The following is a 13,361-nucleotide window of genomic DNA, read 5'->3' as shown; positions in this document are numbered from 1 at the left end:
CATAAGGTCTTTACTTTCCAGAGATACTGTTTTTCTTTAGTTCATGTCAATAAAAGGCCCTCAATAATTTCAACTAATTTGCTTCCCTCCTTCTTTTCTCAATCCTCTTTACACTCAGACAACAGAACTTTTAATGCCCTTCTATTATCTTCTGACTCATTTGCATGAAGCCTAAATGATTCCTGTATGCCCCAACTATCCCCCACTCCTGCCAATATTAAACTAAATCTCTTCTGCCCATTTTTTCGATGAAGAAACCAAAATGGAGAGAGTTCATAGCATCACCTATATCCACACAGTTAATGAATGCTGGCTCTGGGATTAAATTTAGTATTAACTTCATTTGTTCACTACAGTAAGTTAAACAGTGCCCCTCAAAGATATCAGATCCTAAACCCTGGAACCTATAAAATTTGCGAACATACACAGCAAAACCTATGCAGATGTGATTAAATTGACAGTCTTCAGGTGGGGACAATTATCCTGGATTATCTGGATGAACTCTTCATGTAATCAAAAGTGTCTTTTAAGAGTGAGGCAGAGAGAGATTTGACACAGACAGAAGACAAAGAAATAATGTGACCATGGAGGCATAAAATGGAGTGATGTGGCCCCAAAACCAAGAATGTTGGCAGCCAACAGAACCTTCAGAGTGGGAGTACCCTGCCAATACCTTGATTCTGGCCCAGGAATACTTATTTCACATTTTTGGCCTCCAGAACTGAGAAAAAATGATTTCTGTTGTTTAAAGCCACCAAATTTGTAAGAGTTTGTTACAGCAGCCACTGGAAACTAACACAAGAACTGAAACCCTGTTTTTACACTGCCACCTACAGGCAAACCCTCTGGTTCCCAAGTCAGAATCAATCTCCTAGGAATTAGAATGATGGCCACAGAACTAAGTTCAAAGGCCTTACTTCCAAGTGTGTAGTAGCTTGGATAGAAAAATCAAACAGCCCAAACATGAAGGAAAAGGGGGCCCACAGGCTGAGAACACTCATCAAATTAGAATTAGAGAGGCCAAGAGTAACCCTAAATACTCATGTTAGCTTCCTTTAGATGTTCTACCGAAAGAAAAGTTGGTTCTTGAACTTCGTAGGGCTAATCCCACAAGATGGAAACAGCTGATTGTTCCTCAAGCGGGACATTTCCATGTAACAGCAAACTAGTAAGGTAGGTTGGATGGATGTAGTCACGTGCATGCATTGCCAGATAAACATACAAGTGGCAACATAAAAGCAGAGCCCTGGTTGCATGTGACAAATAGAGCTTTGGCTGTGGCTTTGACTGATGCTATTCAACATGTATCAATAAGTGTCATCAATACAAAGACACCAGGATAAGATGTAGATTTTGTCACCTAGGGCTATACATCTTTCCGTGACAAAGTATAGTAAGTTAAATCAGATTGCACTTATAGGAGCACCGTGGAGATATTGGGGGTTCAGTGCCAGACCACCACAATGAAGCAAACATCACAATAAAGCAAATCAAATGATTTTTTTTGGTTTCCCACTGCATATAAAAGTTATGTTTACACAATATTGTTGTCTCTTAAGTGTGCAACAGCATTATGTCTAAAAAAACAATGTACATATCTTATTTTAAAAATACTTTATTACTAACAAATGTAAACCATCATATGAGCTTCCAGCCGGTTGTAATCACTGATCATAGAGCCATATAACAAATCAAGTAATAATGAAAACAGTTTGAAATACGGCAAGAATCACCAAAATGTGACATAGAGACATGAAGTGAAAGAATGTTGTTGGGGGAAAAAATGCCACCAATAGACTTGCTCAACACAGGGTTGCCACAAACCTTCAACTTGTTTAAAAAAAGAAAGTAGTATCTGCAAAGCACAACGAGGTATGTCTATGCCCATATTAAAAAGTGTTAAACTGATCAGTTATTAAGGAAAAAGAGGTATTTTTTCTCATAACATTCACCAAAATAAGTTGTTAGATGAATTAAGTACATAGTTGCAAAACACTGAAACTACTCAAATACAGTAGAGAATACAGGTGAATTTGGTATGAACATGGATACAGAAGGCCTTTCTTTTTTTTTTTTTTTGTTTAGGTTTATTTTTTTTCAATATATGAAGTTTATTGTCAAATTGGTTTCCATACAACACCCAGTGCTCATCCCAAAAGGTGCCCTCCTCAATACCCATCACCCACCCTCCGCTCCCTCCCTCCCACCCCCCATCAACCCTCAGTTTGTTCTCAGTTTTTAAGAGTCTCTTATGCTTTGCAGAAGGCCTTTCTAAGCATAAAAGATGGAGTGATGTCAGTAAGATGGCAGGAAAAATGGTTTGTTCAGTCCCCTTCAAAGAAAGACCTTCCAGCAAGTATCCACAGACAAGTCACCTTTGTGAGAATCCCAGAACCAAGGGTGAGGCTCAACTACCCCTTCAGCTCACAAAAGAAGAAAACAAATGCATTTGAAGAGTAAAAGAAGCAGTTTCACTTTGACCCGATCACCCCTTCCCAAAGCCAGCACAGCACGGCACCAAAACGTATCCCTAGGACCTCTGGTTTCTCCAGTGAGAAAAAGAGCCCAAGGGGGGCATTCAGCTTTCTCAGTGTTACGAGTGCTTCCAAGAATGCCCACCTCAGTCTCAGCTCACAGGGATCACTGGGGAAATAAATGGGGTTAGACCTCCAGGTATCAGGACAGAGGAAAAAGGAGCTCATAGCACCTAAGGCAGGGATCATGGTGAGCGGTAGTCCTGCTGGGGGCAGCACCTGACCAGACATCTTGGCCAGTGTCTCCTCCCATTTGCAGAACCAAGACCATGAACACTCTGGCAAAAGAGCTCAATAGGCTGGGTCTGGGTCCCCAACCAATGGTCCCTATAGACAGAGACAATCTTATAGTCTGCCCATACAGGGAAGGAAGTGAGCAAACCCACCCAATGGCTGAACACTGCCTCTGGCCCTACCTGACCAGGAAGCCTAATTGTTGAGCCCTGGAAGGTCCCACAGCCCAGGTTATGACCCCACCCAGACAGGGAGCCAAGCCAGTAGCTCTTCCCAACTGTTGAGCAAAGACTACAGTCCTGCCTAACCAGGACATATGAATAGTGACCATGGGCAGCCTTAGAGCTCAACATACAGTATTGCCTGGACACAGGGTATGGCCAAATGCCCTGGACGGCAGTGTAACCCAGCCCACAGCCCTGCCTCATTGCTGACCACAGCCTGAGGTCCCACCTAATCTCAAAGTGGCCTTACCTCAATGCTGAGTCAAGCCAGGGGCACATTTGGATGGGGAGCACGAGCTGGGTCCTCACCCAAGCAGGGCCAGTTGCAGAATCCATCCTGCAGCCACACCTAAATGCAGAGTCCATCCAGTAGCACTACTCTGCTGGGGAACACGGACTGTGACCCCAGCCAACCAGAGGTGAATGCTGAGTGCAGCTAGTAGCTCCACCTGACCACGGAGCCAAACCAACAGCCACTCAACCAGGGAGTCAGCCAGTAGCCCCGTTTGAAAGCCAAGCTGAGTCAGCAGGCTCACCCAATCGCAGAGTTTAGCCAGAAGCACTCCCACCTTGAAGAACAGACACTAGCCCTACCTAATTAGAGACCCTGACAGCAAGCCTCTCCTACCCACAATTACTACCATCTGACCCATCCTAGCCCAAAGGTGAGCTATTATTGGCTTAAAAGAGAATGCTGAAATTCGAAGATAGTTTATGTATACCTCATGGCAACAATGAAGAAAAAAACCTGTAGTAGATTAAACCAAATATTGAGATGAGGAATCAAAGCAAACCACTACAAAAGTCATTATATCACAAAAAGCAGACAGCAAGAGACAAAGAAAACAGCATAAAGGAACTACAAACAGTCAGAAAATAATTACCACAATGGCAATAGTAAGTCCTTACCTAGCAGTACTTTACCTATATATTACTTTATCATAGGTTGATGAAATTCTCCGATTGAAAGACTTAGGAAGGCTGAATGGTTAGAAAGCAAGAAACTAGATCAAACAATATGCTGCCTGTGGGGAAATAGGTTCAAGAATTCCTTACACTTAAGGGTTAAAAAAGCTTAGGGCAGAAAGCTGCTGCCACAGGATGAAAGCGCCCAAGGTTAGTGAATGAGACATTATAAAGGGATCATGAGTAACTTGTTACAGGAAACTACTTTCCATCTGGCACCAACATACTATTGTGCCCTGATCACAACTCCAAATGCCACATGCCCTCCAGACCCTTAGCTTCTCACACACACAGATTACTATCTGATTGTTTTCTTCACGTCTACCATGTGTGTAAGATCTTGAGAGCTCAATAAATACGGAGACAGAACCCCTGTTTGGGGCTCTTGTCTTCTCCCAGACATTGGCCTCTCTCATATTCAATTCTGCGTCCACTCTCTTGCTGGACAAGAAAGAACTCCAGACTCATAGTCTGCGACAGTTGTCTACAAGAGATTCACTTTAGTTTTAAAGACTCACATAGGCTGGGAGCTAAGGGATAAAAAAGATTCCATACAAATGGTAACCAAAAGAGAAGAGGGGTGGCTATACTTGTATCAAACACACTTTAAGTTAAAAATAGTCACAAGAGACAAAGAAGGTCATTGTATAATGATGAAAGGGTTATTAATTCATAAAGAAGACCTGACGATTGTAAATATTTATGCATCCAATATCAGAACACCTAAATATATAAGGCAAATAATAACATAACTGCATGGAGAAATAAACAACAATACACTAATAGGGACTATTATTATTAATATTCTACATCCAATAACAGATGGATTACTCAGACAGAAAATCAATAAGAAAACAGCACTACAGTGTTATTTGAGTATATATATGACTGTATATAACACTTGACTATGTAATATGACTATATATTATTTGAGTTAACACTATATAGTGTTAATAGAACAACACTATAGACCAAACAGACATAGCAGACATATACAAACATTGCATCCAATAGCAGAAGAATGCATATTCTTCTCAAGTGCACACAGAACATTTTCTAGGATAGATCATATGTTCAGCCACAAAAAAGTCTTAACAGATTCAAGAAAATTAAAATTTTATCACATGTCTTTTCTGACCACAATGGTATGAAATCAGATAGCAAAACAGGAGGACATTTTGGGAATCTACAAATATATAGAAATCAAACACACACGCTTAAATAGAGCAAATGATGGATCAAAGAGGAAATTAAAAGGAAAATTAAAAAAAACATTGATACAAATGAAAATGGAAATACAACATGCTAAAATTTATGGGATGTGTTAAAAGCAGTTCTAGGAAGAAAGTTTACAGTTATAAACACCTACATTAAAAAAAGAAAGATCTCAAACAACCTAACTGTATACCCCAAGACCTCAAGGAACTTGAACAAAGTAAGGTTAAATTTAACAGCAGAAAAAAGGATTAAGATTAGAGCAAAAATAAATGAAATATAGAATAAGGAAAATAGAACCAACTAGGGGTTAATTTTTTTGAAAAACTAAACAAAATTGACAAACCTTTCACTCGACTAACCATGAAAAAAGAGATAAGACTCAAATGAATAAATTTATCAGTGAAAGAGAAGACATTACAATTGAAGTCACAGAATTCCAAAATATCAAAAGAGACTACCACAAACAATTGCATACTAACAAATCGGATAATCTAGATGAAAGTGATAAATTCCTAGAAACGCACAATACACTAATACTGAATCAAGAAGAAACAGAATATCTGAACAGATTAATACTGAGTAAAGAGATTGAACCAGTAATCAAGTCTCCCAACACAGAAAAGCTCAGGAGCAGATGGTTTCAATAGTGGGATTCTACCAAACGCTGGTGAATTTAAAGAACTAAAGCCAACACTTCCGAACCCCTTCCAAAAAACTGAAGAGGAGGGAATACTCCCATATTTATTTTATGAGATCAGCACCATCCTGATATTAAAGCCATATAGACACTAAAAGACAATAAAACCATAGGCCAATATTCCTGTTGAACATAAATGCAGAAATTCTCAAAAAAATACTAACAAATCAAGTTAGCAGCCCATTAAAAGGATTATATACTGTGATTAAGTGGGATTTATCCCTGGGATGCAAAGAAGGCCCAACATAGTCAACAAATGTGATACACACATTAATATGATGAACGATAAAAATCCTATGATCTTCATAATACATGAATAAAGCATTTGACAAAATTCTTTGGGAATGATTGTGTCCCTCTCTCGTCTCAAAAATAAATAAACATTAAAAAATATTAAATTATAAATCAAATGTTTCAAAAATATATAAAAATTCTACCCTGTTTTTTTTTTAATTCTTAGGACATAATCTGCAATGTGTACAAAACCTGTATATTGTTCAGGAAAGACTAAATTTGTGCATAATCAAAAGCAACTCATAAATCAAATAGTGAGGAAATGAATTAGTGAATGATGGTACATTCATTTAATGGAATACTACTGGATCATTAAAAGTATTGGTGAATAGTTGTTTACAGATTGTATATAAAATTAAAAGCAGATTAGAAGACACTATGGTTATTTTTATTAAAAATGCATATACACACACAATGCTTTTATCAGGATGGTTTAATTATCATTGATGTGGTTTATCTTTCCTACCTATATTTAAACATTTTCCTACAATAAAAATGAATTTCTTATTTTGTGGTAAAAGGAAAAAATTCTTGTAGAAATAAAAAAAAATTAAGAAATTCCTAAGGGAGTCAGTACGTGGTCTTTACCCAGAGTAATATCTTAGTTTATTTGTACTATCCAATAACATCCAAAAATAGAGATTCCCCTCAGGTATTATTAAAGACACATACCCAACCAGGGGCACCTGGGCGACTCACAGTTAAGCATCCGACTTTGGTGCAGGTCATGCTCTCGCAGTTGGTGAGTTTGAGCCCCCCCTTGGGCTCTGTGCTGACAGCTCATAGCCTGGAGCCTGCTTTGGATTCTGTGTCTCCCTCTCTCTCTGCCCTTTCCCCGCTTGCACTCTGTCTCTCTCTCTCTCTCAAAAATAAATAAACATGAAAAAAAAGTTAAAGACACATGTACAACCAAGATAGACTTGAGGACTTGATAAGATCTTTTCTGCGCCTCCCAGTGGACCTCTCTGTCAAGCAAGTAACCCTTCCCATTACACATTACACATCTATTCATGTGTATGTCGGTTCCATGTGTGATTAAGTTTTCTATTCTCGGGAAATACATGCCTAATATAACAAATTGTGTGCCCTAACCAGAGCTACCCCTGCATCTTTCAGGCCATAAAGTTCTCTGGTGTTTCTTCTAGATTATGTATAACAATAATAATTCTGTGCAGGAGATAGAATAAAAGTATATTCATTACATTTTAATGTAGTCAAAACATTTATTTTTTTTTAATGTTTATTTATTTTTGAGACAGAGACAGAGCATGAGCAGGGGTGGACAGAGAGAGAGGGAGACACAGAATCCAAAACAGGCTCCAGGCTCTGAGCTGCCAGCACAGAGCCCGACGCGGGGCTCGAACTCGTCAACTGCAAGATCACGACCTGAGCGGAAGTGGGACGCTCAACTGACTGAGCCACCCAGGCGCCCCAAAACGCATATTTAAAAAAGTACACAATTAAAAAGCATTTTTAATTTCTGAATGCATTTATAACCATGATATAAAATTATTTTATTATTAAACAGTGATTTTTGGTAACAACATCATACACTGTACGATGAATATATTCTTAAAACTTTACCTTGTATAGCAAATATACTACCTAACCATTATATATGTTATTTTAGGTTTGGTTTACAGGTCTAATTTTCAGCATAGATTTTTTCTTAAATTCCATGTTTTTAAGGCATTGTAGTCAACTTTTAAAAATTACTTATCAAGCTAAAATACACGGAATAAAATTACACTTAAAATGATTTAATTCCCTTAATTAACACACATTATTAATATGTATGCAAATATAAAGAATAGTTGCTTAACTCAAGTACAATATAAATAAAAGCAATTTTGCTTGTGCTTTAGGTTTGCTTCATACTCAAGTCCTGTGGTCACACTGCCAGAAATGCTGTTTCCCACAAGGATTACAACAGTTAAAAGAAAATAATTACAGTTAATTTAGATTTTGACTGCACTTTTATTTTTATTTCGGCAAAACTGTTCCTAAAGCCTTGTATTTAACCATTATTCTAGATTTATAAAACTGGATCTTTTAGAAAGTATGTTGAGAGGGTGTTAAGGCATCTAAATTGGCCTATAAAATACTAGCTTATCTTCTTACCAGAGAAGGCTCTAAGAAAGCAGTAATTCTGGTATTTAATGTCTAAGAGATTAAGGCTTTGAAAATTGTTATTGTTGCAGAGCAGAAAACATTAAAATATTTTCAGTCTCACTGAAGCTTTTATTCACATTTACATCCAGCACTTAGATACATTATGATATGCACAGTTATGTCACAGGGACAGTTTGCATTATTTATGTGTCTTTTAGTTTATAATGAGGTTAACTCTGCACAAATGCATAATATATACAGGAATGTAGGTACATTTGCAACAGTGAGGACTATAACTCATTTCCACCTGAAAGACAATGACAAGTGTTGTGAAGTAAAAGGAAAAATCTAAGAGAAAGTACTTCTACTTGACAAAGAAAACACTGAAGAAACTGTGTTCTATACATAATCTGCATTTTTAATGAGATAGTTCGTATTCAAATAGTTTCTCAACAATCTGTAAGCAAACTCTAAAATCTAGTATGTTTTAAAGTATCTGTCTTTTCCATATAGGCAAAAAGGCCTGAGAAAAAAATGTTGGGTATTAGACAACGAATGAGGCAATATAGAGGGGACCTTGAAATTATGTCTTCTAGACTGGGGGAAAAAGTTTCTTGCACACTATTTCTCAATTATAATAGCTATTTTGCAAGACAAAAATCTTATTTTTAAATGCAATTACCTTAGAACAATGTTTTTCTTTCTCCTGAAACATTTTGTACTATTTTTTTAATTAGTCACTAGATTTAGAGAAAAATGAATCTGCTCTGAACAAAACTGGAAAAGCAAAGTGAGAAAGCCATCCTGTCTTTCAGCTGTGCTTACAGCTCAGAGCCTGGAGCCTGCTTCAGATTCTATGTCTCCCTCTGTCTCTGCCCCACTCCCGCTTGCACTCTGTCTCTGTCTCTCAAAAATGAATAAATGTTTAAAAAATTGGTAATTAAATATATATAATATTTTTAAATTTTTAAATTTAAATAAAATATAGTATAAATAAATTTATAAATTTAAATATTATTTATCATTTATAAATAAAATATATTAAAAATTTTTAAGTTTAAATAAAAATTTAAAACATTTATATATATATATACATATATATAACTGACAGTGTTCCCTGATCACCATTTTGAGAAACTTCCCTAACTAAGGCATCTATGAGCATAGTTAGAAATCACCAATGTAGAATAGGCACCCATATTCCCCTAGACATCATTCCATATCAACAGTGAAGTGTGGAGAACTTAATTATGCCTGAAGGGATGATTTTATGTTCCTGATAAATCTTAATATTAAACCTCATTCAACCAACAGATGGGCATTTAGTCAAATAAATAGGTATGAGGGCCACGAACTCAAAACTTTGCTCTCCTTGCCTTCTAGTAGTAAAAATCAGTAAGTTGAATCAAAGGTTTTTTCCAGGATATAAAAACAATTATAAATTTATGGTACTTAGCTACGAACCAATTTATATATTATGGTAAAATGTCCGGGCTAAAAGACTAGGCCAATTAAACTGATTCTAGAGGTAAGAGTCCAAAAGTCAGAGATCATATAAAACTACGAATGGGGAGAAATCATTACACAACAATTCCAAATGTACAATATCCTAAACATATTTAAATCTCAATTAGCTACAAAGCTCAGGTGCTAAGTGATCAAATATCTTAATCCAATGTTAAGCAAATAACAATTAAAAAAAATTCTCAGCTGAGTAGGACTAATGTTTTTGCTAAGTTCCCTGTAGTTCCTGGAACAAGAATGGATATATACTCACTTTTCTTCTGCTTTTCTTTTCTTTTTTTACTATATTATGTTTCTTTTTTCAAAATACTAAGAAAATAACTTTTCAACTAAATGTTCCGTTACTGTATAAGTTAAAGGAAATGGAAATTTTACCCATACCCAATCTCAAAAACATGCAAATTGCAATTGATGATATTTACAATGAATGAATTTTACTTTATTAAGTCACCAGAGTATAGCTGAGAATAGTATTATTTCTATATGCCTTGATTTCAATCCTATGAAAAAATCATGTGTGGTGCCTTTATTTGGGCCCTGCTGAGCAAGGTGAAGAAAGAATCCACTCATCAAGTCCTGTGCCAAGGCCATGACTACATATCCCCAGCCGGAGAAGAAGAGCTGTCTTTTTCTAAGTCATGTCAAAGTGTTGAATAAACCAATTGTATGGAATGGTGTTAACCCTCCCCAAGGTGAAAAATAAAGATGTAAACCCCCCACCGACACTTTTTGTTAGACCGCAAAGTTCACTTCAGATATTGAGATACAAAGCTTACTGGCTCATTAAAGTGTGAAGGCAAAACAGCAGAATGTCACTTGGAACATCCGTTTATGCGTGAAACACACACATTAAGATCTGACTACACAATGAAAACTTCCCTACATAATCCCACACCACCATAACTTTTCTAGACTTTTTATTGCTTCATTAATATGTGAAGTGAGAGAATATTGTGAAATATAATAATGTGCTCTTTTTCTTTTGCACTTGTTTATGAATGATCTTCACCAACCTGAGCCTGAATCAATCTTTGCCACAAGGAAAACTGGGATCACAGGATGTGAAGACGGAGAAAGAACTAGTGCAGAGCTTTTTGATTTTCAAAATTGGTCTTGAAAACTATTTCTAACACAATGGTCTTAAAAACCTGGCTTTAAATTTCTGGAGCCACACACCTGAGAGAGAAAAGCATTTTCTAAATTAGAAAAGCTTTCCTTTAAATGTAAAAAATAAAATTTGGAAAATAGAGTTTGGAGATTTACTATAGGCCAGTGAGCAGGCTGGATATTTGGTGCATAAAAACTATTTCTTACGACAAAGTGAAAAAATGTCAAATCTTCCCTGGCTGCAGAAAGAGCCTGGAGAAGAGAGGAGAAGTCTAGGGGAGATACAAGCTTCGGGACTGCTCCCTTCTCCTGATTCATTGTCATGTGGAACACATCTATTAGACATTATCTGATTATTATTCTCCTTTAAAATATATTTAATTTTTTTGCTTTGCAGCATATAATTATAAAGCATAAATAAGTTCTTATCATCAACTAATTCATTCAACAAATAATTATGGAGACTTTTTATATATCAGTCACTTAGAAATAATGCAATAAAAAGGGAAGTCACAGACCCTGCGACACCTCAGAGAATGTGCAGTCTATTGGGGGTTGCAGGGAGGGGAGATACAAACAAGTTAGAAGCAAATTATATTTCTGTGTTTATAATAAGCTACCACATTTCTATGTATACCTTTCCCACATACAAGTGAGATTCTAGTCTGCCTTTTTCTTTATGGAAATACAGATGATTGACTCAGTGTGGTTTATTTGCAGGTACCAGAGAAACTTTCTGAAATTATCCTTTGCTTTTTTATGAGAAGCAGCCCAAGGAAAATCTGTATACTGAAATTTCCAAAATTAATCGCCAACTGTCAAACGTGATCAAAACACTTGGTATTCATATCTGCTACTATATATATACTTTGGGCAACATGGCTGCTAATCCTGAAATCGAATGATAGTAAATCTGGAACCATTTTAACAAAACAAAACCACAAAAGAGAACTCAGAAAATCAGAGTGCAAAAGTCAGCCCAGAAGATATTGTAGCTCTCCTTGAGTACCAGGTCACGGTGGGCAAGGCAACGATTGACTGGCAGTGGACACACCATTAGTTTTCTTTGAAACAGAAGCCACAGAAGTGGGGCTCATGAAACTTTAACCACAAAGAGGTGTGAAGGTACAAAGGTTTTGAAAACATTCTTGGTAATACAAATGGGGGTCCCTTTGTTGTCTTCGGTAGTCCTTCTATGAAATCACTAAAAGGAAAGAATGAAGGATGGGATCTTAAGGAAGTCAGCACTCAACGTATCTGTGGACTCCAAAACAGGGTAAGGTATGAGCTATGAAGCCTTGGAAACAAAAGACCAAAATAAATGAAGATCAAAGACTGGAAGAGGAGGAAAAGGGTTAAGGAGAAAGATGAGCTAGAAAAGGAGGAAATAGGGAAAACAGACTTGGGGCACGGGGTGGGGGGAAGGGGAGAAAGGAAAGAGTAGATAATTTTATTCTTTTTAATTAAAAAAAATTTTTTTAAATAGGCTCCATGTCTAACATGGGGCTTGAACTCACAACCCTGAGATCAAGAGTCACATGCTCTACCCACTGGGCCAGCCAGATGCCCCAGATCATTTTGAACAATATATTAACAGTGCTTTTCAACGAGTGGTGATACTACAAATTATTTTTCTTATACTTTTCTCAAGTTTCTATGACTTTTACAAGAGTATTTACAGCTTTTTTAACTAAATAATTGGTTTTATTTTCAATTTTATATGAAAGAGTGCACTTAGCCCACTTACTCTGTAACTTAAACATTCATCTTTATAATTGCATTGGCTTTCGGTAAGGTGGTATGTCAGGAATTTGGGAACTGCTTAACACACAGTTCTTAAGAGACATGTTCAAAATATGTAGTCACTTACATTGTATGATCCACCGAAGGCCTGTGATTCTCTTCCCCATGATGAATACTGGTTCCATTGCCAAGTCCCCACCTGAATGTGTTTGAATCTCGAATTAGATTTTCTGGGATCGGTTGGTACCATTCACACAGGCTTCCTTTTTCAAAGCTGCAAACTTTCATGGCTTGAAGAGAAAAGAACAAAGACAAGATGAGCTAATCACAATAAATGTGTCAATAAATGGCAATTTCTACCTGTATCAAGCACTTTCTTACTGTTGGGTTTCTTTATTATTATTATTATTATTAATTATTATTATTATTATTTAAGCATCACTAAAATAATTAGGCAAATGATTTGTATAGTTACTAGCAGAGTTTTAAAGAAATCTACGTGTACTATATTCAAATATCTATAGTAGCTATAACATGGGAATAAATGCAAAAACTAAAGAATTTGCTCTGATAAGGAGGTGAGATTTCAATTAGGTCCTAAAGCAGCAATCTAAGCATTGGCAGTTTCTTCTCACATAATACCTACATTGCTTACACGACCCAAGTTCTGGTAAGTCTGTTCTGTAACCACAGTATTATTATAGAGCT

The 13,361-nt window shown here is 36.6% G+C and overlaps 1 protein-coding gene across 1 annotated transcript in view; it reads right to left on the bottom strand.

Moving 5' to 3' along the window:
• Positions 1-13,361, bottom strand: part of MALRD1 (MAM and LDL receptor class A domain containing 1) — a 794,572-nt gene that overhangs the window by 507,111 nt on the left and 274,100 nt on the right. Inside the window, exon 22 of the mRNA XM_047066301.1 lies at positions 12,781-12,943. Within this exon, the coding sequence (XP_046922257.1) occupies positions 12,781-12,943 (163 nt within the window). The remainder of the gene's footprint in view (positions 1-12,780; positions 12,944-13,361) is intronic.

The sequence above is a fragment of the Lynx rufus genome, unplaced genomic scaffold (genome assembly GCF_022079265.1).
Source record: "Lynx rufus isolate CCGP_SWC_20201006 ecotype Redwood Valley unplaced genomic scaffold, mLynRuf1.p SCAF_7, whole genome shotgun sequence".
NCBI lineage: Eukaryota > Metazoa > Chordata > Mammalia > Carnivora > Felidae > Lynx > Lynx rufus.
This window is presented reverse-complemented; position numbering and strand designations above follow the sequence as displayed.